At 35.8% G+C, this 27140-nt stretch overlaps 2 protein-coding genes across 9 annotated transcripts; both read right to left on the bottom strand.

The window, feature by feature from the left end:
- Positions 1-1084: 1084 nt before the first annotated feature.
- Positions 1085-15350, bottom strand: tpd52l2b (tpd52 like 2b). Of its 8 annotated transcripts, none has more exons than XM_051096270.1 (9): positions 15132-15350; positions 13094-13245; positions 12775-12923; positions 7669-7716; positions 6762-6863; positions 4956-4982; positions 4594-4638; positions 4252-4300; positions 1085-2694 (listed from the first exon to the last, which is right to left on the bottom strand). In XM_051096270.1, exons 1-9 carry the CDS (start codon positions 15148-15150, stop codon positions 2608-2610), a joined length of 678 nt encoding a protein of 225 aa, XP_050952227.1. In that variant the 5' UTR covers positions 15151-15350; the 3' UTR covers positions 1085-2607. The 8 variants fall into 8 exon arrangements, with proteins under 8 accessions (XP_050952227.1, XP_050952228.1, XP_050952229.1 ...); XM_051096271.1 differs by having other exon boundaries at positions 4594-4635; XM_051096272.1 differs by lacking the exon at positions 4956-4982 and having other exon boundaries at positions 4594-4635.
- Positions 15351-16208: 858 nt separating this feature from the next.
- On the bottom strand, positions 16209-26105 carry trim101 (tripartite motif containing 101). The gene is made up of 9 exons (XM_051095769.1): positions 25760-26105; positions 22013-22161; positions 21534-21708; positions 21360-21455; positions 19802-20035; positions 19678-19700; positions 19461-19585; positions 17704-17939; positions 16209-17576 (listed from the first exon to the last, which is right to left on the bottom strand). Exons 1-9 carry the CDS (start codon positions 25922-25924, stop codon positions 17490-17492), a joined length of 1290 nt encoding a protein of 429 aa, XP_050951726.1. The 5' UTR covers positions 25925-26105; the 3' UTR covers positions 16209-17489.
- Between the last annotated feature and the right edge of the window lie 1035 nt (positions 26106-27140).

The raw sequence follows: 27140 nt of genomic DNA, 5'->3' as shown, positions 1-27140 counted from the left end.
ACATAAGATCAGATCAGTTGTAACAGTCCAACTTCCATGTTTTGATGCCGGAGCAGGGATGTAAGTTAGACAAGAATTGAGCGATTGAGGTGTTGTGTTGCTGGATGTAATAATGAATGTAGTGATCGTCATTTACTCCCGACATCTGAGCTGCTGAAGATGCAGTAGATTACATTTGTTTGTGAATGGAATGTGCCTCCTGATCTACATATATCCATATGTGTTCGCGCAAATCACTCATGATCCAGCTTCGCTTACAGCAGAAGTGAGTTTAAGGGTTTTTGTCTGAATCTCTGCGATCGCCTTTCCTAATAATGTGCTAGTTAGCAAATTTAGCAGCTAAACATGGCTAAAGTAAACAGGCTTGTCACTCCACAGAGACAACAGAGGGGCGGGGCGAGCAGAGCTCATTTGCATTTAAAGCAGCCTCGACCAGAATGGGATGATTTTTGCAGAGCAGATTTTGGCAAGGTAAAAAGGGTGTTGTTTTACACTACCATTGAGAATTTTTAACCAAAGTATATTATAGACTTTTCATTAAGACCCTAAAGAATCATATCAACTTGTGGAAAATGGGCATCCGATGACTCCTTTAAAAGTAACTTTCCCCAACAATGAATTTCAACATTTTCAACTTGTGTCCAAGAATAAAACAGAATTTAATGTATTTTAATGAAGTTTCTAACTATTAGCCAATTAATCTGGTAACAAATGATCTGAAAAAAAATAAAAATTATATTACGTAATAGCAATTAATTAATAAAAAGCTATTACAAACTGTCTAGAAAATCTAGATTTATATACCGTGAATACCTGGGCTGGCTGAAAGTCTGACAATGGATCTCATAGACTTGCTAGTAGGCCATGGACTAAACTATATTATATTAATCTTTAAATTTCTTAATCAAATGTATGTTCTCTACATACACTTTATTGCAAAAAAAAAAAAAAAAAAAAAAAAAAAAAAAAATTAATGAAACAAGGCCTCTCCAGTCCTGCACTGGTCAGTTGTTAACGCTGCACTGCCACCTCCTGGCAGATTTATGTCTATCATTATGAACAGAAGAGGAAAAAAAACCAAAGGCCATTTGAAGGTATGCTTTATTGATATACAAACAATTGACAAAAATAAATGAAGCATTACACCACTGTTGTTCTAAAAGAAAACAATCTGAGCCTTTAAATCTAAACTGAGAGCTCTAATTTAAAGCTATATGGTGCCTGTTCCCTAAATGACAACCTCCCCAAAATGACTACTCAAAATAATAACAATAAAAAAAAGTTCTTTCCCTCTGAAAGTTCAAGATCTTTTCTCATCTTTTCACCGTTTCTTTTCACATAATTCTATGGTATTACACATGGATTCCAGTAGAAAGTCACATGAAGTTGGCATCTCATCATCTGCAGCAGACAGTCAAATGTGCATCATCCCTTGCATCTCACCCAATGAGGCATGTAATCATCGTGCAATATACTGAAACAAGGCCACCCACTGACACCCATTTAAGTGAATGAAATATCAGAATAGAACAGAAGTAAAATAAGAGATTACATTTTTTAATAATGAAACATACTCCAATATCCTTCAGGTAAAAGTGACCGTGCTACCATACAGACTACACTTGTGTTCACGTCTGTCGGGAAAAACCAACAAATGGCACTAACAAAAGAAATTCGACTTACTCACGACATACTCCCCATTTGACATTTTGGGTTAGTGCACGAGTAACTGCAGGTTTATTTCATTGAACAGAATTGAACAGTGATCTTTGTGATGTGATAGTTTGGTGATAGTTTGTGTGAAACATTCTGACAGCAAAAGGTCTATGGCATCTACTAAGTGGCACACACAGCATGGCACAAAGCAAAGGCAAGCGATTTCTGACATAAACATGGCATAAATAAAACATTTCCATCAACTGAACGAGAGCAAGAGAGAGCAAAGGTAAAAAGAAGATAAAACAAACTTTGTGTAACATGTTTTTGCCAGCAACAGACCAATAAAGCAATAGAGAGTGCGAGTGTAAGGCCGACTGAGAAGGTCAGACATTCACCAGGTGTACAGCAAAGCATTGCTTCACATTGTACTGAGAGTAAAAAATAACTCGACTGAATGCTCAGCAGCATAGAAACCTGCAGCTAGTTTCTTTATTGGTCTAAAATCCTCCCCCTTCAGATTTAAATGTTTGTTCTTTGTGTATTTTATACCCCTCTGCTATCTGATGAATGCTGCTTGGCAGTACTGTTTAAATATAGTTATTTAATTTCATTTATAGTCATATATAGATAAAAGTTATGTAAAAACATTATGCAAAGCAGTGTAAAATAGTTTCTAATACAAAATGATTCATCATTTCTCTTCTTTTGTACAACCTGTGATGATTTAATGACACAGAATCTGTACTGTGTGTATGTTTTTAGTGAGATGAGCAAGCACATGCTAGCAGTAGGTGGAGGGGTATCAAAGGAGACAGAGGAAGGAGGGACGAAAGAATTCAGCGAGAACGGGAGAGAGAGAGAGAACGGGACAACTGGGAGAACTTAAGTGTGGGTGTAGTCAGGATTCACAAAGAATGAGATGAGTGTTTAAATCAAGAGGTTGGACTCTCAGAACGGAGGGTTGTCCTGCGCCGGGTTTGACTCGGTCGGAGAGTGGGCACTTTCACCATTGGCTTTCCCTCCAACCACCTTATACTGACACACACAAACAGAAAACAACATTAAGAAACATGCAGGACACCTAGTGTCCAAGATAAAGCAAAAATCTTTAAAAAGTTTAAAAAGCATGTGATCTTAGACGTGCTTTACACAACAGTCATGTTGATTTTATACGGTTTTGTAATCTTTTATATCCTTTTTAAAGAAATATTTATATTTAATATCTCACAAAAATCATCTGCTGTAATTATAACGTTTTTTGAAGGAAAAATGGCCTTGAGGGACTTTTTCATTATACGACACTGATAACTAGAAATGTTTTTTGAACACCAAATCAGCATATTAGAATGATTTCTGAAGGATCATGTGGCCCTGAAGACTGGGGTAATGATGCTGAAATTTCAGCTTTGCTGTCACAGACGTTTAAAATATATTAAAACAGAAAAATGTTGTTTTAAATTGTAATAATGATTCACAATATTACAATTAACTGTGTTTTTGATCAAATACATGCAGCCTTGGAGAGTATATGAGATCTAATTAAAAAAAAACTTGATGAATGTGATATAATTTCTTGTATTATGTCTTGTTTCTGGATGATGGTTGTACCACATGGCTTAGATTTGATTAAAAAAAGTCTTTGATTTTGTCTTTGTCAATATTTCAAATATAAATGTATTTTTGAATAAATTAACAGATTTGCCAAAAATGAGCATCATATACACTACCAGTCAAAAGTTTTTGAACAGTACAGTTTTAAAAATAAGTTTCTTCTGCTCACCAAGCCTGAATTTATTTGATCCAAAGTACAGCAAAAACAGTAAAATTCCGAAATATTTTATGGGTGACATATTTATATTTTCATTTAAAACAACAGTTTTCTATTTGAATATATATTTTTTACTCCAGTCACATTATCCTTCAGAAATCATTCTAATATTCTGATTTGCTGCTCGAAAAACATTTACTATTATTATTATTATTATATTGAAAACAGCGGAGTAGATTTTTTTCAGGTGTCTTTCAGAAGAACAACATTTACCTGAAATAGAAATCTTTTGTAACATCATTGATCATAACTTTTGATCAATACAAACATCTGTGCTAAATAAAAATATTAATTTATATAAATGAAATATATATATATATATATATATATATATATATACATACACACTGACTCCAAACTTTTGAATGGTAGTGTATAATGTTACAAAAGCTTTTTATTTATAAATGCTGATCTTTGGATCTTTCTATTCATCAAAGAATCCTGAAAAATATGCACTGTACTGTTTTAAATATTGATAATAATAATGCTAAAAATGTTTATTGAAGAAAATCAGCATATGTAATGTATGAAAATGTAGCTTTGATCACAGGAATAAATTACATTTTAAAATATATTCAAATAGAAAGCAGTTATTTTAAATATTACAAATATTTTACAATATTACTGCTTTTGCTGTACTTTGGATCAAATAAATGCAGATTTGGTGAGCGGAAGAGAATTCTTTAAAAAACATTACAAATCATACCGTTCAAAAACTTTTGACTGGTATTGTATTTGATCCCATTTCAAAAGTAAAATCTTACCTTGATGTTTCCAACTTTGTCCTCAAATGATTTGAAGGTTGGAGAGTTCCTATTTAACAAAAACACACATTAATCCCAGAGTTCATAGCAGGAGAAACATTACAATTAATTAGACATGAGCAAGTGGGCTTATAAACTGGATGATAAAAGGTTAAAAACCACATGTAAGCATGCAACAAAGTTTATCGAGCTATATAAGTGTATTCAAAAAAATATCTAAATAAAAAATAAAAATATTGTTCACACAAATGGCTAATAATATTTAAAAACATAATATTTTAATGTCCAAATTACTCAGAAACGGTTTGAGATGAGGGGCAGTGGTTTACCCTAGTACTTTACCTCATAGTTGGCATACTTATTGAATGGCGAATGGAGTAGTTGCTACTTCGAAAGCATTAAAAGGAGAAAAAGTTGTGTGTGTTAGCAAGCAAGCAGGACAGCACGTAAAGCAGAGAGACCAGCTGGTATGTTTACAGCTCAAACGTCTGATCTTTAAAAATCACATTTGTTAACATAATACTGTATAGCACTGTAATAATGCATAAGCAGGTAGGAATCAAAATAGCAGGGTTTCGGAGCTAAAATAACATTAAAATCATTATTACATTCAAATTATAATTAAAAACATTTTTTAAAAATTAAATAGGCTTGGTATTACAAACAGAGCTCTGTGTTAAGCTTTAATTATCTGATGATCTTACCCAAAGGAGTTAGAGAAAGGAAGAGCTCTGTAGACCAAGCAAAGGCAGCGTTTAAAAAGAAAAAGGGGATACAAAACCAATCAGGCTGGGCGATAAGCATGATCAAAGCAAGCAGGAAGAACAAATTATGAGAATTACTGTTTTGATATAGCGGAGTACAGGGAATAACGAAGTGAAACAAAAAACAATCAGACCATTTTATGGGGGTGAATATGATGGATAGATGTTAATCACAGAAACAATGACTAAAAGTGGCTGAGAAATGTAATTATTTGTCTGATGAATGAAGGATGACGTATGGATCGACAGAGCAGCAGAGCTTTGATAAAACATAGCAAATTTTTTGATCTGTTGAATGAACCTATTAGCTTCTCTCTGTCACATACTACAAACTGATTTATCGAGCAGCTATTGATTTTAATACTTAGAACTAATAAGTCTCAGGCCCTCTGCTTGTCAGAACACCAAGTACCTACTACCAACAGGTCACATTTAATAGAGGAAAATTCAGGCCCTCATAAAACTCCTTTTCTTCTAGCTTCTGTTTGTGTTAGGAGTGGTTAAGAAAGTTAAATATGCATGTGTAAATAATGGTAAGAACAGAGTGAACCAGGAGCCAAAAGAACAGGTTAGGTAGAGCTTCTGTTCATCGTAAAAGGAGGAGAACAGCCCGTTACAGATGAAGTGGCTCTGCTGACTGTGGCCGCACTGCATTAACACTCATTATGGATAATAAAGGCTTCATAGTAATGATGATGAATGACAGCAGGATATGACAAAAATGTGAAAGAATGGATCAATAACCAAGGAAAGCAAGGACAGAGGGAACACAGGCATGAAAGCTTTCTTCAAACAGTATACAAATCCAACTCAGTTTCCAATCCAATGTTTTGTCTGCACTATGATTTCACCAGATTTCAATCCACATATGAATAGCTTTTCTTTATTTGGTATTCACAATCAATAAATTTGAGTTGGATTTGTGCTGTCAAGACAAAATCAGAGACATGTGATGGAGGTATATGAAATGCCACATTAACACACACAAATGCAGTTTAAGATAAATCATGAGCAGTTCTGACACAACAGAACTGAAATGCCAAGTTAGACAAAACATTAACAAGGAACCATGTGTTAGCCTTAATTCACATTACCCAAGAAAAATTGTAAATTAAAAGCACAATATGTACGTTTTCGCCACTAGAGGGCGCATATTAAAAACAAAAAAAGGAACAAAGGCGTAGTTTGATGACGCCGTGATTGAGTGTGCTGTTTTCATCCTCACAGCTGATGCAATCCGACGGGACTCGGGCAGAAATTATGCTCAGTGATGAGCTAATGTATTAAAGACTTCACTGTAGTATGAAGCAGGGTGGGGCTGAAAGTCATGGAAGCGAAACGAGGCCACTAGAGAGAATTCTAATGAGGGACGAGCATGATACACAACTCAAAAGCAGCAGAGCTTTTATTATGCCACCGTTGACTGCTTCCGCTTTTTGTAGGAAGTGTGTATGTAGGAAAAAGCAGTGCTGTTTTATCATACTAGATACATTTGAGAGTGCTGAAAGTTCTGTTATAATGCTACTCTGTGCGTTCGACACATCTAATAAAATGCATAACATATTAAAGTGTCTTTGGGGTTTCCATGTTTTCTAAAAAATAAAACTGGAAAATCGAGGGTTTTCTCTGGATTTAAACATTCCTCAAATTCTAAGTTACTACAGTCACACTGTAATTTGTGACAGAAATAAGAAAACTAGAGAAACACAGGAAGAACATGGGTGGATATTTTGACTTGTACGTTACCTCATGTCACCCAGTTTCCTGCTGATGGCCGTGCCAACGGTGGAGAGGGCGGCTGAGGTCTTCTGTCCAGCCTGAGACAGCGTTTCCTGAGTCTTTTTATACCTGTAAGAGGAAGAGTGCAGAAAGAAGAGGATGTGGGGAGAGAGAAAAAAGAAAAATCACGTGAAACTCTTCAATGTCTATTAACTTCTCCACTTTTTAGCCACCATGATGACAAAAACCATTTAGAAACCCTTAAAGTAATCAGAAATGTTAGTCATTCAACTACCATTCAAAAGTTTGGGGGAAGATTCTGTTTTTAAAGAATCTGATACTTACTTATTCTGAAAAGACACATTACATTAATCAAAAGTGACAAAAATGTCTATTTCAAATAAATGCCGCTCTGCTGTATTTATTTCCATAAACACATTAAGCAGCAAAATTGTTTTCAACATTGATAAGATTTAGAAATGTTTCTTGAGCAGCAAGTCAGCATATTAGAATGATTTCTGAGGGATCATGTGACTGGAGTAATGATGCTATTTCAGATTCGCCATCACAGGAATAAATTACACTTTAAAATATTAAAATACAGTTTATCACCATGGCAATAATAATGTGTCAAAATATTACGTTTTTTTATTGTATTTTTAATCAAATAAATACAGCATTAGTAAGCATTAAAGACAAAAAAAATCTTAAAAGACTCCAAACTTACATGGTAATACACATCTATAGAGTAAGCACATTTGCAACTACTTTGAAATGCAATGTAAGCTTCTATTATCTAATGACCCAGCAACAAAATATCCACAAAGCATAGCAAGCCACCCTAAAATCAATCTTTTAACCCTTCATGACCTTAAGAGTCCAGAAAAGATCCCTGAAAACACACAAAATGAATGTAAAGAATGAAGTAACTCACACTTCAGAGCTGGCAATGTCATCCAGAGTGGCAGAAGCTGAAAGATATCTACAGTACAAACGAACAAGGTAATACATTCAAATCTCCACTCTCACAATCACAACGTGCTTTAAACACACACATACAACATATCACATTTTTAAAAAAATAATTATACAGTTATGCTGCCTCACAAACACAAGCGCTGCTAAACTGCACAGCCAGAAAAAAACTAAACTGGTTATCATTCTTAAACACAAGGTGTTTAGAACTTGTGAGTATACTGGAGCTTTCAAGCACAAAAAGTCACAGACAGCAAATCTTGAAAGTCAAAACAACATTACAAACCACTTTAGCTATTGGGAAACATGTAGCATGTTAGCGCAGAGGATATTGCAAAAGGGATCCTGATGTAATATTCATGACTACACAAGTACACAAAACTGCAGACTGGTTTCAGGAAGCATTAAACGGCCTTATGCTGAGGCGTGGCATTTGTTCATCTTAACATGATAAAACTTTCCTTACACAAACATATGATCTCTCTGTAGACATCTCTGCCTGATGTGATTCAAACTGTGTATAAAGAGGGAAGTGGGAGATCTCTCACACACTCGTGATAACGTAGCCTGCCTGACAGGTTCAGCTAAACCTGCAACTACATCAGGACTGCCGCTAAAAAGTCACAAGACCTGTGGAAAACCATAGAGGACCTTAGTGACCTTAGTCACATTACAGGGCCCGATTCAAGATTAACCCTCTCATGTCAGCCCTGCCTATGCAGCTAAACCTTTCAGAATTACTGTAACTGTACTGTAAAAAAAACGGTCCAAGAGTTGGTTTCTTTCACTTGACATTTTTGACATGTTAAAGCAAGCAAAATGACTGCGGCTTTAACAGTCAGTAGCAGCTAAGAACCTGTTTGATATGCTATTTTATTATAGTCAGAGTAATCCGGTGCATCTTTGCTCAATATTCTGTAAAAGTACATACACCACCATTCAAAAGTTCACAGTCAGTATGATTTTTTTTTTTTAATGAAATTATTACTTTTATTAAATTGCTCAAAGTGAGGAGCAATTACTCCTATTCAAAGAATCCTGAAAATCCAGCACTGCTGTTTGTATATTAACAATATTAGGAAATGTTTCTTGAGCATATTAGAATGATTTCTAAAGGATCATGTGATACTGAAGACTGGAGTAATGATGCTGAAATTTCAGATTTGCATCACAAGAATAAGTTACATTTTAAAAAATATTCAACTGAAAAACAGTCGTTTTAAATTGTAATAATATTTCACAATATTACTCTTTTTAAATGACCTTTGATCAAATGAATGCAGCCTTGGTTTGCTTGGGTGATGTCTTAAAAAACATTATAGAAAAATCTTATCAACTTCAAACTTCTATCGAACTTTGAACGGTAGTGTATGTAAAAAGAGCAGACATAAAGCGTTGCTTGCTATAAAAACAATTTCAACAGGCAAAGATGTAAACAGCTGATTCAAATGTTAGCGGCTGATAATTCAGACATGGTACATGAGCACAGCGTAACTTTTAAAGAAGCAAACAGCTGTAGAATCCTGAGTATTTCAGAGATAGAGGACTTGCATGGGTGGACAAAGAGACTGTGAAGGGGAAAAAAACAGAAGAGTCAAAAATATGAGACATGAGTCAATGTTTTAGACGCCCACTTCAACTAAGAACCAAAAATACCTCTGCCCATCGTCATGTGCTAATTAAGATCCTATTTTCTTCTATAAACAGCCTTTGTCTTTCAGAAAAGTTTCAGTTAGTCGAGTGGAAAATTATAATAAATATGTACATTGTACAGAAGGTTAGAGTAGGCGCTACAAGAGACCAGATCATAGCATTTTAAAAACCAACAAACTCTGTTTGAGCTTTAGTTATTTGTGTTAGGATGTATTTGATATGGATGGTTCATTTAACCCATCAAGTGGTGAAGCATTTGAACACCTGAGTCTATATTTGATGCACTGCATCCATTGATTTGTGATCACCAGAGCAGAAAAAAAAATCTCAAGGCAGCAGTTATGTCTCCTTCTGAAACACTGGATTCAGGTGTTCAAATGCTCCACTTTCACTAACAGGTCGAGAGTAGGTGAGAGGAGTTCATGCATTCACTGCAAATATGCGTTCAAACACTCACATATCACACCCTGTAACCTTCTCATTCCACTGGCCCAGCTTCTCTGACATCGCCACATAGCTAAAAAACACAGACGTGCTTAAGAACTGCAGAACGCCACATCACTAAAGCAAAATATGCGGTTACTGATAACTCTCTCTGACTGACTACAAACCAATAAACCAATAATGGTTTGAAGAACTGACAGACTGAAATATTGCCTAGGCAAATTATTCTGCTGATAGCTGTCAACTTTGAGTGGCTAATTTGAATATTTTTGAGTAGATAGTGTGCAAAATATAGTGTGCCGTTCAAAAGTTTGGGATCAGTAAGATTTTTTTAAAGACGCCTTTTATGACGCTTATCAAGGCTGCGTTTATTTGATTAAAAATACAGAAAAAAAACTGTAATATTGTGAAATATTATTGCAATTTAAAATATTGGTTTCCTATTTTAATATATTTTAGAATAGAACTTATGCCTGTGATGCAAAGCTTAATTTTCAGCATCATTACTCCAGTCTTCAGTGTCACATGATCCTTCAGACATGATTCTAATATGCTAATTTATTATCAATGTTGTAAACAGTTATGCTGCTTAATATTTTTTTTGGAACCTGTGATATTTTTTTTCTGGATTTTTTGATAAAATGTTAAAAAAACAACATTTATTTAAAACAGAAATCTTTTCTAACAGTATACACTACTGTTCAAAGTTTGGTACTTTGGTACTAAAATGATTTCTGAAGGATCATGTGACACTGAAGAATGAAGTAATGGTTGATGAAAATTCAGCTTTGCATCACAGAAATAAAATATATTATAAAGTATACTAGAAAAAAAAACTATTATTTTAAATTGCAATAATATTTCATAATATTTGTTTTTCTGTGTTTGATAAAATAAATGGAACTTTGAGCATAAGAGGACTTTTTAAAAAACATTAAAAATCTTTAAAATATTTACTATGTGTGTTCTTTTTACAGTTTTATATTTTAAGTTTACTGTATTTTAATGTTTTGTTTTTTTACTTATATTTCACAATAAATGTAATGCATATTTATAACATTATACACTGTGTGTTGGCATTAAACCACACACACACACAAAAAAAACACTATTTAACACTGTTGCAGGGGAGTTTATTATACAACAGCTGAGGCATTACATATGAAATCTTTCTCTTTTCTGACTGCCATAATCATATAAACTCTCTATATATTTTGCTCCTTTGGAAATAGACTTTTTTATTTTGCTGTTGGAGCAAATACTATATTTACTTTGGACTCCTATTTACCTGTAAGTTTACCCATTTATGACTTCCAATTCTGTAAACCCCAGAAATGTGAAAACGATCCACCCTCTAAAATATTGTTATTGGAATTTGAAAAACCCCACCAGTTTAAAGCTTGCAGACAGATTTGATCTTTGGATCTCTAAAAATATGAGAACATTATGCTGCTACAGTAAATATAGAAACCAGGGATCTTACGAATAACAGACACTTTATCTTAAACTACTGACAGGGTGATTACACTATAACAAAAACATGACAACAGATGTTTTAGTAGGCTAACATTACACTACCAAAATAGTAGACAACTTCACATCAAGGCAGTCTAGACCAACGCAACCTCAGGCTATTAAAGGAGAAGTTACAGGAGAAGTCACTTCCAGAACAACAATTTACAGATAATGTACTCACCCCCTTGTCATCCAAGATGTTCATGTCTTTCTTTCTTCAGTTGTAAAGAAATTATGTTTTCTGAGGAAAACATTTCAGGATTTTTCTCCATATAATGGACTGATATGGTGCCCCGAGTTTGAACTTCCAAAATGCAGTTTAAATGCGGCTTTAAACAATCCCAGCCGAGAAAGAAGATCTTATCTAGCGAAACGATTGGTTATTTTCATAAAAAAAATAATACAATTTATATACTTCTTAATCTAAAACGCTCGCCTTGTCTTGCTCTTCCCGACCTCCGTTTTTTCCGGTTCACGACAGTTAGGGTATGTCAAAAACCTCCCATCTCGGGGCACCACAGCAGTCCATTATATGAAGAAAAATTCTGAAATGTTTTCCTCAAAAAACACAATTTCTTTACGCCTGAAGGAAGAAAGAAAGACATGAACATCTTGGATGGCAAGGGAGTGAGCACATTATCTGTAAATTGTTGTTCTGGAAGTGGACTTCACCTTTAAGGGGCCCAGGGTACTGACCAGAACTCAGAAAAGTCCTTTAAATGACTACACATACTCATAAAACCAAAGTTTTTCCACCTACAGAATCAAAAACAGTAAACATCTGTTGTTTGTCTAAAATCTTGAGAATCACACTCAAACCAGTGGCCGTGAGCTCCAGCTTGAAACACAATAAATGGTGGTGATTCATGTCTGACTCGACTACAGTCCTCCCACAGAGCCCTTTGAAACCGGACTGCCATTTTTCAACTGATAAAACAATTACACTGAAGGACTTTCAGCTGATGGCATAGATGCCCATCTATAATATTACACAGAAAACAATGATCATCTCCGCTGCCTGAACAGCCACTCAAGAGCTTTTTCGAATGCTTTCATTTGATAATGTACAATCCTGCAGAAAATGCAACCGGACACCTGCGACTCTTTATTTTTAGGCTGATTTCCAGCAGCATAAAGCGAGAGGAATGTGTGTGAGTGTGAGCTGGAAGAGAGCACACTGAAGGTGCATTAGTTAGAAAGGCATCAGTTTTCTAGTGAATTCCTCCACTGATGGAACCAGCTTGCATCTGCCATCATACAGAGTCATCTCCCATATACCACTTCAACAAACCCTTTTAATTCTAAATTTTGTTAGAATTATGTCAAATCACTCATTCTTGCTGGGTCTGTCAAGGAGGTTTAGGGTCCGACTTTGCATATGGCACCCAGAAGACTGTACCTGTTACCTCCTGGGTTTGAGTAAGCAGGACATGTACAAGGAAGGCATGCTTACGCGTTTGAGGTCTGGACGTCCTGCCAGCTTTTGGTGATGTTCTGTTTGAACTCGGTCAGGGGGCTCAGGCCCAGTTTGCGCTTCAGCTCCGACGCATGGCGCTCCTTAGCCGACAACACCTGCCTCAAAGTGTGGATCTCCTCCTCAACCTAATAGGATGTCACAGTTTGTATAGAGATGTAAACAATAACATGAATATATGAGCATAATGAATTATCCTGAATTAACATGTTAAATTAACAGCCCTAATCTGAAGACATATTGGAGAAGATAAGCACATCATGAAATCCATGGTGATGCAGTGGCTGTAGGCGTTTACCTTGGTGAGCTCCAGTCTCAGTTCCTCAGCTTCCTCCTCTGTCAGACCTGGAGGGAGAGTCCCAGGACTCACAGCGGCCGCTCCTCTCTCTTCAGGCACCTCTGAGAGAGAGTCAGAGCCCAGGCCTTTGTGTGGAGAGTTCAGATTGATGTCTGTAAGATTGAAAGAGAATGTTAAATATAACTAAACAAAATTGTAAAAAAAAAAAAATTGATCAGAGAAATATATTTTCTTGAAATTGCAAAAAAAAACACAAAATAAACTGATCTCTTTAAGTTATTTCAAATGACAGAAATTTATTTATGCAATTCAAACCGTTACATAAATCTGTATCAGTTGTGATGGCATGTATTGACAAAATTTACTCACATTTTATAGTCTATGGAAATTAAAACAAAATATTGATGACTCATCCTGTACTACAAAGGTTTTTGACCAATCAAATGCCCTCTTAAATGAAAATGCCCCGCCCCCTAACACTACCTGCAACAGACTAGCAAGTAGCAATTCATGATTTATCAATGTGACATAACTAAAGCTTATTGGTTGTTTTGTTCCACACAAACTTCCCTTTTCCACAGTAAATACATCACCACAGAAAGAAAAACATGTTTCATTCTTTAATGACTCCATACACAGCATGAGCCTATAATCACTCTACACACAACGATTTTATCTAACTCACATTCAGATATAAAAGCTTAAACAGCAGAAAGAGAAGCAGGCATTTTAGTAAAATGAAAGTAAGTGAAAAAGATTTTCAATGTTTTTTTAAAGAATTCTCTCTTCACCAAGCCTGCATTTATTTGATCCAAAGTACAGCAAAAACAGCAATACTGTGAAATATTTTTACTATTTAAAAGAATTGTTATCTATTTAAAATGTAATTTATTTCTTTTTAGCATCAATACTCCAGTCTTCAGTGTCACATGATCCTTTAGAAATCATTCTAATCTTCTGATTTGCTGCTCAAAAAACATTTATTATTATAAATTAAATTATTAATATTATTGTACTTAAAACAGTTGAGCATATTTTTTTCAGGATTCTTTGATGAATAGAAAGATCTAAAGATCAGCATCTTTTTATCTGAAATAAAAAGCTTTTGTAACATTATTCACCATTCAAAAGCTTGGAGTCATTGTTTTTTGGGAAAGAAACTATAGAAATAATACTTAGCAAGGATGCTTTTAAATTGATCAAAAATAATGATAAAGACATTTATAATGTTACAAAGGTTTCTATTGTGACTTAGTGATGCTAAAATTTTACCTTTAAAATCACAGGATTAAAATACATTTAATAAATATATTAAAATAGAAAACAGCTATTTTAAATTGTAAAAATATCTTAGAATTTTACCTTTTATGCTGTAATTTGGATGCAGGTGTGGTGACGTCTTTAAAAAACATTAAACATCTTACTGTTCAAAAAATTTTGATTGGTAGTGTATAATATACAGTGTATTGTTCATATATTTATTGTTTATATATTTTTTCAGACACTCAATACACACATATGCACAGTTCAAAGGTTTGATCAAACTGTTCAATTTAGGTCAGTCTGTGAAAGAGGTGTCACGTGTGTCTGAGCTATAATGATGAGACATGTCATCAGCCACACTGACCCTAAACTGCCTGTTTAAATGGCATCACATTATATGGCACAACAGATAAAGGACTGGTGCTTTACTAATGGGTTAATAATAATATCCTAATTTCCATGTTGAAAATCGCCAAGCCATAAGCGCCCACGCCAAAAACCAAAAAAAGGAACCATATGTTCCTATACATCTGTGATTTCGATGTAACGTTAAATTAAATGATTGTAACGCAAACACCTGCACCCAGCCTCGATGTGTTTTTGTTATGCATTAGTAACCTGATCGCCTGCCCTGCCCTGATCTCCCCTTCACCACCACACATTCACAACGCTGGGATCCGGAGATAAGGCTACAGCTACTCTACATTACGCCATAAACGAATAAACGGTTATATCAATTCTGTGTATCGTGTTTGCTGGCTTTGTTTTTGTTTACCTTGATTGGCGGAATCCATGTCGTCGGTTTAGATCTTCAAAACGTTGTCTTGACTGTTACGTAATTCAGAAGGAAAAAAGCTCTGCGAGGCGTAAATACGTGTCTTCCCTCTACTATCAAAACATCCAAAAGCTCTTGACAAGCCAACACAAGATCCCGAGCGATCAGCCAGCTCAGCTTGAAGAGCTGCCCAAGTGCGGTTTCTTTCCGGCGCACTGAGATGACGTATACTGCGTCCTAAAATCAACAAAATAGCTGAGAAAAACATCACTGGGCCAGACTGTTATTTCGTTTTAGCAACATTTAGCAGATCAGTGCTTAAGAAAAGCATGTCATTTTCACATTAACAAACTGAATAGAAATTGAACGCATTAAACCGTTTGTAATAAGAAAACACCCCTTATGAAAATTAACCGATTAATGTGTGGCATTTGTAATCTACAGTTACAAATGCCTTGGTCAAATGTTTAGTGTTGCGAAACCAAAGTTAATTTGTCGTTACTATAACCATAGTAACATTGTTTATTTATGTATGTATTTATTTATTTTTTTTGTTTGTTTGTTTTTGTGCAGGGTCTTTCTGCCTAGTTATGATTTATCCATCAAATTCTACAGCTAGACGATTCATTGGCTTATTTCTATATAGCACTGGCAATGTGCGATAAGTTAAAATATTTTTTTAGTCGAATATCTTCAGAGATGCGTCCACAGATGAAATGAACCGAGAATGTATAAGTCATCACGAAATCAGATTTGACAATTATTATGAAACATTGCCGTTTTTATTATAAATTATTTATCCGTGCATTATTTTTATAGAATATTGCAGGGTTTATAAACGATTTATGCATGCGCATAATTTTTTAATATTGTGCCTTTGTAATCTTTATATCAAAACAACTAATTTTAATGTCATCTCTCTAATTCTGATAGTCCAAACAATCCCGTCCTACTTATTTGAAAAGCCATTCCCCAGATATAAGTCACAGTATGAAAAAAGAAAACGAAAAAAATTTCGTTTCATGTCAACTTTTAATTATAGATGCTAATCATACAGAGTCACGAACATTACACGTGGGGGAAAAATAAATACTGTGTCACGAGTTAAAATATTCTTCTCACAACTTGACTGTGGCCGCATTTTATTAATTTATTTAATCATATTTTTCCTTCATTTTTATTTAGTTAAATCGTAGCCCACAAACAGGCTACCTAAAACGAGGGAAAGAATTAATAAATCAAATAAACCAAATTCTTAATTCATGGCCACAATGTGTTTTTCCTTACATGTCCTGTGTGCCGCTCTGTAACCAAAAATAAACTCATTTGTATTTGTCTGACACAATGAGGAAAGCAATTTATTATGACAATGATGCAGATACAATTTCTCACATAATGCATTGCTCAAAGCAGTTACACTGCAAAAAGAATGCTTTCCTTACCTAGATTTTTTGTCTTGTTTCCAGCCAAAATATCTAAAAAAAAAATTTAAATCAAGAAGGATTTTCTAGACAAGCAAAACTATTGTCTTTTTTTCAGAAAAAAAAAATAAATAAATTGAGTGACTTTTTGCTTAGAACAAGCAAAATAGTCTTATTTCAAGCAGAAAATATTTAAGATTATTTTGCTTACCCCAAAACAATCATTTTTGCTTGTCTAGAAAATCCTTCTTGATTTAAGAAATTTTTATTTAAGATATTTTGGCTGGAAACAAGACAAAAAATCTAAGTAAGAAAAACATTTAATGCTGACAAAAAAGAAAAAAGAAAAAAGAAAAGAAAAGAAAAGAAAAGAAAAAAGAAAATCAGGGTTTTAATTCAAGCCAACTTTTAGTATTACACGCATACAAACAAATTAATCAGTTATAAAAAACTATTCATCCATTCATCTCATTACAACCAAATCTAAAGTCAATCCAGATTGGTAGATATGTGTTTTCAATAAGAATAGTCAATGTTTTTGGGCAAACAAAAAAACAAAACCAAAAATAAGTGTACATAATGTTTTAATTATTTGCACAAACACAAAGAAGACTTTGTCAAGAAACAAAGGGTGGAGAACCCATTCTGATCAGTAACAAGTCATCATTCCTTTGAGTTTCTGTTTTTTTATTGGAGCATTGAGCCAGGAGAATCAGAGAAAAATCTCACTGGTGACCACTGGAGGGCTCAGTCATTCTATTGTGGAGCTCACAGCTGTGTGAGTCTGCAGAAACCTTGGTAAGTGACTTTATTTTTAGGGACATGATGCAAATCCAGTTTATCTTAACCAGTTCCTTATTTAACCAAAAAACTTTCGTCTTGCTTTGATTTAAAACAACATTTGTAAGCATTATTGGTACCTGTTTCTTCACCTCTGCTATATAAAAATAAGGTACTGAATGTTTCCCCATATTCGCTGTAGGATGACCAGAAAGCCCAGGAAATAAAAGCCTAGGGTGACAATCTAAAGGAAAAATAGAAAAGAAGCAATTATATATTTTTCGTACCAGTTTTCTTATTGAAATGTCCATAAAATGTTCTTGAGGACTTTGACTCAGACTGTAGATGCACACATTAGTAGATGAATGTACCTGTGTAGTGCTTAAGCCATTCTTCTCACACAAAACAACTTTTCTGATGTTTGTACAACTGTTTGCTTGTCCGCAAGTGTCCTCTGTTATCTCCGGTGTGGGATTGGTCGTCTCAGAACCATCTGATTTCAGATCCTGATCTGGTTCAGAGTCAGGTTCTGGGGTCAGCACTGGTTCAGGTTCAGACTCAGGTTCTGACTCTGGTTCATCAGGTGTTTCCTCCGCTTCTTCTTCAACTGTAAAGTTGGCAGCATTGATCAGAGGAATTGTACAAATAAAATATAGCTGCAAGCAGTGATTACCAGGGTTTAAGTGCTTACGGCATTTAAGAATATAAGGAAAAAGTCATTACATATTATTTAGCAAGGTACCCACCTAAATCAATGTTTTAAAAAAGCATTTTTGGCATAGAAATGTTATTTTTTTAATGTTTATGACTGTTATAGTGTCAGCTGTGGTCCAATCCCCTTAAAAATTTGGAAGCTTGTTTAGAATCACCCTTTGCATGTGCTTAGCAGGTTTTGTGAAGTTTTGAATTTTTCTCTAGGCTTTATAGGATTTCTGGTAAATTTGGGCAGGCCCCTTTTCTAAACAACCCCGTTATAGCGGTTTTTGATAATTATTGGCCTAAAGAATCCAAAGAATTGTACTGCAGTGTTTTTTTTCCAGATTGAGCAAAAAACCTAGGACTAGTTTACAAAAGTATGTTTTTTTACATCTTCTTAATCAGTTAACAAACAATTTGATTGACAGCAGTGGTTATAGAGGCAAAGTTGTCCAGAATGAGTTGTTCTATCGTATGATACAAATATTGTGCGTATGTCCGAAAAAACGTGTACAATCGTTTATGCACTTGAAAAATGCGACATTGCCCCTCAGTGGCCGATTTCTTTCAAACTTCTCTCAGACTTTTGGGAGCGTGAGTTGAACAGGCCCATCGAATTTCATTCTGATCGGCCTCCGTTAACCTTGTCTAACAGGTGCTCAAACTTCGTCGGCCAATGGCGGCCATGTTTTTTGAGATATGCAAATGTTCTCGTAGACACCTGTGGCACTTCGGACCACCGTGCACCCAGATTTTCATGTTGATAGGACAAATAGTTACACAGTTATAGCCATTTTTATGTTTTTTTTCCCTTCTTATTATGCCACCAAGTGTCACGAATTTTTCCTTGTGACCTCAGATTGAGCTCTTACATAAGTGTTCTGAGTTTGGAGGAGATATTTCATTCCATTTAGGAGTTATAGGCATTTTACTAAAAGTGGCCCTGCCCTTTTTTTTTGATAATTCACTCTCCAGAGAAACTTTCGGCACTTTCTGCTCCGATCGGGCAAAAACCCCAGGACTAGTTCGCAAAAGTAGGTTTTTCAAAAAATCCAAAATACCCCAAAATTTTGTCAGGCTCACAATCGAATCCAAGGCGTATTTTTTGTCTGACGTGAGCCAAAGATTCCAACGACATAAGACACTTGAGCCTGAGACTGATGGTTTAGGAGTTATGAGCGATTTCATAGTTTTGTTTGCTGTAGCGCCCCCCCATCAGGCCGACTGGGACAAGCCTCGGTCACATTGTCGGCAGTGTGAGTACTACCAGCGCTCCAAGTTTCAAGTCTCTACAACTTACGGTTTGGTCTGCACAATCAGTTTTACGTGGAGATCACTGATCCGTGACCATTCTAACAATTACAATAGAGTTTCAGTGCTACATGCTTGAACCCCTAATAAGAAGTTTATCTATTGGGTCTCTGATACTTGCTCTCCATGAAATCCAGCTGGTTAAGAACTCTCTCCTCCGCTTCAAAATCAACCCTGTAGTGATCCATCTTCTCATATTCAGGATCCAGGGTCTCCTGAGTGAAGCACTTAGATGCTTTACCAACCCTTCGGAGAATAGGAAAGATACTGTTTCTGTTTTGATTTAAGCATGCATTATTTTGATTATGGTTGAGAGCAGTCTTGCTAAATTTGCTTACTTCTCAATAAGGTCTTGTGAGGTCTATAAAGGAGAGATAAAACAGATATATATATATATCAAACATTGCATGCCTTTGGCATTCAAAATGTAAAATGTGGATCCGCCCAAAAAAGTTATAGTACCTGCACAAAAGAAGCCATCTCTGGGTCCTCTATGGCATTCTGGACTGCCTGGATCAACTTTGAGTTTGTGTCTACGTGCTCACTATATGTTTGCAGTAAAGATTGGGTCCAGCCAGTCTTTTCTTCCTGCTCAGAAGTGATTTGTTGGGTCATGATCTTACGACGTTCCTCCAGAATAGCAGACAAGCTATCAAACTTCTCAGACAAAATCTGTTTCTGGATCCTGCTGTTTTCCTGTCAAAGTAGCATTGTATGCATTAATAGATCATTTGTTTGTACAGTTGAGGTCAAAAGTTTACATCCCCCTTTCAGAATCATTAAAAATGTTAATTATTTTACCAAAATAAGAGGGATCATAGAAAATGCATGTTATTGGTTAAGTATTGACCTGAATAAGACATTTCACATAAAAGATGTTTACATATAGTCCACAAGAGAAAATAGTTGAATTTATAAAAATGATCCTGTTCAAAAGTTTACATACACTTGATTCTTAATACTATGCTGTTACCTGAATGATCCACAGCTGTGTTTTTTGTTTATTGATAGTTGTTCATGAGTCCCTTGTTTGTCCTGAACAGTTAAACTAGCTGCTGTTCTTCAGAAAAATCCTTCAGATCCCACAAATTCTTGTGTATTTGTACCCTTTCCAGCAATGACTGTATGATTTTGAAATCCATCTTTTCACACTGAGGACAACTAAGGGACTCATATGCAAATATTACAGAAGGTTCAAACACTCACTGATGCTTCAGAAGGAAAAACCATGAATTAAGAGCTGGGGTGAAAACTTTTGAACAAAATGGAGATGTGTACATTTTTCTTATTTTGCCTAAATATCATATTTTTTCATTTAGTACTGCCCTACAGAGGCTACAGAAGATAGTTACATGTTTACTAGAAAACAAAAGTTACATTTACCCTGATCTTCAAATCCAGAAAGTTTTCACCCCCCAGCTCTTAATGCATTGTGTTTCCTTCTGGAGCATCAGTGAGCATTTGAACCTTCTGTAATAGTTGCATATGAGTCCCTCAGTTGTCCTCAGTTTGAAAAGATGCATCTCAAAATCATACAGTCATTGTTGGAAAGGGTTCAAATACACAAAAATGCTGGAAAAACAAAGAATTTGTGGGACCTGAAGGATTTTTTTCTGAAGAACAGCAGGCAGTTTAACTGTTCAGGACAAACAAGGGACTCATGAACAATTATCACTAAACAAAAAAAAAAAAAAAAAAAAAAAAAAACGCAGCTGTGGATCATTCAGGTTAAAACAAAGTATTAAGAATCAAGGGAATGTAAACCTTTGAACCGGGCCATTTTTATAAATTTAACTACTGTTTTTTCCTGTGGACTATATGTATTTTATGTGAAATATCTTATTCAGGTCAGGACTAAATAAACAACAGCATGCATTTTGTATGATCCCTCTTATTTTGGTAAAATAATTAACATTTTTAATGATTCTGAAAGGGGGATGTAAACTTTTGACCTCAAATGTAGTTAATGTTTTATTGCATAACTTTGTAAAGTAATTTCTTTAGAAAGATCCACACAAACCTCTATGTTCCTATGGAGTGCTTCTAGTTCACTGACAAAAGCTTGAACGTGGTCATTTGTGGAAACCAAAGAAGCAAGTCTGTCACTGAGTTCAGCCTATAAGAAGTCAAACTGATTATTTGTTGTAAAGTGTGAAGACGTAACATGACGACACAAATATTTTGAAGATCATACCTTTTGCTGCTGGTAAACATCAGGCAGGGGAACTACCTGGCAGTTTTTGTGGGCCCCAAACACCTTACAGAGAGAACAGGAGGTCACCTGACACGTGATGCAATAAATATTAAGCTTCTCATCTTCATGCTCCTTACAGTTGAACTCGGCAGGAGGCTTCGGTGGAGGCCTAGAGCTGAAGACACATTATTTGCACATCTCTGAATTATTATTGTATTGTATTATTTTGTAAGGTTTGGCCCACAACCATAAAACACAACTTTGATAATAAAAATTGAAGCGTTTAACTAGGCTGACAACTTATTAAGGACTTACAAAGTGACAGCTGATCTTTATATGCATTTTACTCTGCTATACTATTACAAAGTTCTCATTAACTGACAAAATTTCAACTTTTTGGTCATATAATTATCAGCAACTGCACCAAAGTGCAGAACTTGAACACAAAAAATAAAAATTCAACAGACTCCTGATCTGACCTTTCAGACTCCTGTTTGTAAACATCAATAATGTTCTCCACAAGTAAATTGCGCTGCAGTCCATAAACTCCATGACGGTCCAAGACAACCTCACGCCGACAGGACGGGCAGCGAAAACGTCCTCCAATTCCAACCTGGAAGAGAGACGGCTGCACATCTTACTCAGCATGCTGTTCTTCAGCTGTCAGCAGTATTTGTGCTTATGTGTATCGACTGAAAATTGTAACCACTTTTCATAATTCATTACAGAAGTCTTATTAAGAAAGAAAAAAGAGAAGCATAGTTAGGAAAAACTGAACTATGGCTAGCATAGTTAACTTGACTGAATAACATCATCACCACTTGGTTGATTCTGTGCATATGTGTGTCTGTGTTTTGTTCTGTGTGTCCTGTCTTAATCAGTAGAGACAGGGGCATGAAATAGAGAGGACAAAACAGAGAAGCTTGGGACTGATCTCACCAGGTATCCTAAAATAGTCCCACTCTAATAGCTCTCAGCTGCTGAGGCTTATGGGTCCAGTGTGAATCAGAGCACCATCATTGCCTCATTTATAATGATGTCCTAAGGCATGATGGGAATTATTTATGTACTGAATTATTTATTATTTATCTACCAGAGATGCACAACTGGATATTTCTTAGGAATCAAGATGATAATATATTTATGCCACTACTTCATTCTTGGTTTCAGTTTCAGAGTGACCCTGCACTCACTGTGAGAGGTCAGAGGTCAAGTGTATGCCCTTAGCAGGATTCTGAGACATTAAGAAATTTGAGAATTTAAGAATTTAAAGGGATAGTTCACCCAAAAATGAAAATTCTGTCATGAATTACTCAGACTCATGTCCTTCCAAACCCTTAAAACCTGTATTCATCTTCAGAACACAAATTAAGATATTTTTGATGAAATCCGAGAGCTTTCTGACCCTGAGATTTCTTAACCACTTAAATTACTCAGTTGAATGAACAAGTGCTCTTCTTTGTGAACATTTGAGTGTGCTGTTAAAAACTAGCCTAGAGCGCCATCTAGTGTTAAAAAAACTAAGCTCAGAATTGATTCCAGAGATTCCAATTTTTCATGACAACCCTACTGTTTAATGTACAGTGTGCGTCTTCCCCTGCTTGTAAACAAGATGCAGCGCATCCGGATTCTACGTCAGAACACCAACTCTTGCATCAGCAGTACCAAACACAGGCGTCGTGGTACTCTCGTGAATGTGTGGTGAATGGTTGAATGAAGTCATAGTTTTTGTTTTCTTTGTATACAAAAAGTATTCTTGTAGCTTCATGAAATTACGGTTGAACTACTGATGTCACATGGACTAGTCTAACAATGTCCTTACTACCTTTCTGGGCCTTGAACGTGTCAGTTGCGTTTCTGTCTATAAAGGGTCAGAAAGCTCTTGGGTTTCATCAAAAATATCTTAATTTCTGTTCCGAAGATGAACAAAGGTTTTATGGGTTTGGAACGACATGAGGGTGAGTAATTAATGAAAGAATTTTCATTTTTGGGTGAACTATCCTTTTAAGAATTTTAGAATCACAATCCAAATTTGAATTCAAAGAAAGTTGAATTAAAATGAATTTCAATTCTAAGAAATCCATGTGACGTTGTTGAGTGTAATTTTTAACTAAAAGGAAGGTTGCTGAATTACGAATATAATCTTGGCAACCATTTTTGAAAGTTGTATTTATTTATTTATTTAAAAAAGTTTTCTATTCTTTATAGATTTATGGACCAGAATGGACTCAATTTCATTATTTGCTGAATTCCCTCTAATTTCCCATCAATTCAATTCAAATGTTAATTCAGTTACTTCCTGTAGTGCATATTTAAATTTTTAGACATTAATTACATTAATGTCCAACCCTGGTTCTTAAAGGGGTCATCGGATGCCCATTTTCCACAAGCTGTTATGATTCTTTAGGGTCTTAATGAAAAGTCTATAATATACTTTGATTAGAAATTCTCAGTGATTGTGTAAAACAACACCCTTTTTACCTTTTCAAAATCAGCTCTGCAAAAATCATCCCATTCTGAGGGATTGTTCCTTTAAATGCAAATTAACTCTGCTTGCCCCGCCTCTCTCTGCTCAGAGAGATTGTTTACTTTAGCTTCATTTAGCACGTGAAACTTGCTAACTAGCACGTTATTAGGAAAGGTGATTGCAGAGATTCATAAAAAAAAACTTATACCCACTTCTGCTGTAGGTGAAGCTGGATCATGAATAATTTGCGTGAATATGCACACATTTATGTAGATCGGGAGGCCCATTCCATTCACAAACAAACGTAATCCACTGCATCTTCAGCGGCTCAGATGTCGGGAGTAAATGACAACCACTATGTTCATTATTACATCAGGCAACACAACACCTCAATCACTCAATCAGAGATATTCCTGTCTAATTTACATCCCTCCTCCGGCATTGAAACAATGGAGGTCGGACTGTGACAGCTGATCTGAGGTAAGACGCTCATGTCAATCAACTATCGTGGGAGCGGCCTCACACCGACAGGCATCTGAGAATGTCTCGATTTGAAAAAGGGGATATTATTTTTACAGATTAATTAAAAAACAACTGCATGGTTTTTATCATTATAGGGTAGATGTGTACATACACTGTCAACACACATTAATGTTTAAACAACATGAAAAAGTGAACTTTGCATCCGATGACCCCTTTAAAGGGCAGGGATAAACTAACATTTTGTAGAATCCCTTTGGCTCACCTTCCGAACATATACACCAGCATAATGTGACTGATGCTATATATAGCTATCTGTTAATTGTGATGTGATAGCATCTGAAAACGGTAAGACAAGCATGCAGATAAGAAGGTGCAGCCAGAGATGGCACCATTTTTCTCCCACATAAATTAGCTGCATGACAGATACACAGCTTGGCTTTTAACCTTTGCCTAAGAGGAGGTGTAAGGGAAAACTGGTGAGGGGTCAAAGTTAATTTAGGTGCAGGGAAAAAGAAGGATTATGCAGACAAGGCACAAGGGACTATCTGTTTATAGGGACTATCCTTCATATCACTATGTCCATTGTGTGTTGTGTGAGTACTAAGCCCCTGACGGCTCAAATGCATCAAATGTAGGCCATCACCTATTTTTATACCTCAGATTTCAGACTGGGGATTGAGTTTAGACATTTGCAATCCCCACCTGTTTGGTTTCCACATATTAGCATGGTCGCTAGAAAACTGCTTGTGTTTGTGGTAACTGTGTCAATATTGCAGTCATGGCTTTAGAAATGGAAGTTAACGCCCATTCACTCCAAAAACGAAAATTGAAGTGATAACTATAAACTTTTAATAATCATTATAATTGTATGCTAATAGGAAAAGAAACACCACAACAATAATGATAATGACACAGAGTAATGATATCAGAATATTATTGTCCATTAGTGTGGACGAAGTGAACGGGCCTTACTCCATGTGGAATTGTGTTTAACATACCCAAGTGTACAATATGTTGACCATCCTACTTAGCAAAAAATATTTGTCATGTAAAATCCAAATAGCACACTGGTACATAGAAAACACTTTGGTTTATGAAGGAAACTGGCAGCTCATGTCATGTACAGATGAACTGTAAGTGTATCAAGTGCACAAATGCTATTTTGAGAATTTATCATCTTACCAAGGGCTTGAAAAAGTACTTGTAAACATGTTTCTAACATTATGTTTCTACATCCACACATAAACCATCATCCTCTGAGTCTCTTGATACACACCTGGTATAGTTCATTGGCACATTTGCGGCAGAGGTTGTGCAGACAGGGCAGAATGACCACTGGTTTCGTGAAGACTTCCACACAGATGGGACAAATGAGTTGTTGCTCCAGCGTGCCCAAAGAGGGGTCTTTGTGGTAAGAGCGTATATCCAGTGGAAGAGACATGGCTGTGTGCCCCCGTTGACCCCACACTCACTGGAAACTAAGATACGAGAGCGAAACCACAGCTAAGGAGATGAGACGCTGCCGTCTTCATGTCACTGCGCTGTGTGGTTTTCCAGTCTCTCGAGGCAGCGGGCAGTCGCTCGAAAGTACAGCGCGACGGGGCCTGTGTTGGTTTGCAGCTGGAAATATGTGTGTGTGTGCATGTGCGAGAGGGGGAAGGTGTCTGGTTTCTTGCTGGCTCACTGGGACACCCCCTACCCTTGATCAGTCGTGCCCATATCAGGCAGCCAGTGGAATGCTGGGAAACAGAGATGATGCCTCATCTCCTGTTACTCCAATTATTCATGTCTTCAGTTTTGAAACAGCCAACAAGTCAATAATACCAGAACAGCTACAGTAATAGAGGAACGTAAGAGGGTGTTTATGAAGTGGACTTGAAGCTTTCGACACAAAAACGTGTGTACATTTGTATTTGAGTTGGAAAAAGAGGAAAACTGAAAAAATACAAAAACTGAAAAACTGTAATATTTCACAATTAGGGCTGGGTTTTGTTTCCCGAACTGATCTGATTCAATATCAATTATTTTGGATATATATCAGGTAAAGTACATGCCAAATTGTCTTAAGGAAAAAGAACTAATGCTGTAAAATATACATGAGAGTCAACTTGTACTACATTACAATAATATTGAAGGCTAAAATTAACTGACTTGAAAACAAACACTTAAATTACACTCAAAGTGTCTATAATAATAAAGTTACAATTACATAATCATATTTCTATTCCAATTCATTTTTTGAAATATAAACATTTAAATGGCAGTGGTCATAAAGACTTGATGGATTTATTTAAACACAATATCATCAAGAGGTTTACAGCCCATGGCACTGTAGCTAACCTCCCTGGACGTGGATGGAAGAGCAAAATTAATAAAAAATTACAAAGAGGGATTGTTTGCTCCCACGATAGTTGATTGACATGAGCGTCTTACCTCAGGTCAGCTGTCACAGTCCGACCTCCATTTTTTTGATGCCGGAGCAGGGATGTAAATTAGACAAGAATATCTCAGATTGAGCAATTGAGGTGTGTGTTGCTGGATGTAATAAGAATTGTGGATAAAACACCTTGATTAACTTCCAAACATATTCAAGGTGATCTGCAGACACTGGGTACAACAGTGTCAGCTCGCACTATCAGTCGAAAAGGGACACTATG

This window comes from Labeo rohita, chromosome 23 (genome assembly GCF_022985175.1).
Source record: "Labeo rohita strain BAU-BD-2019 chromosome 23, IGBB_LRoh.1.0, whole genome shotgun sequence".
NCBI lineage: Eukaryota > Metazoa > Chordata > Actinopteri > Cypriniformes > Cyprinidae > Labeo > Labeo rohita.
The sequence above is the reverse complement of the archived record's forward strand: the minus strand, read 5'-3'. Positions and strand labels throughout refer to the sequence as shown.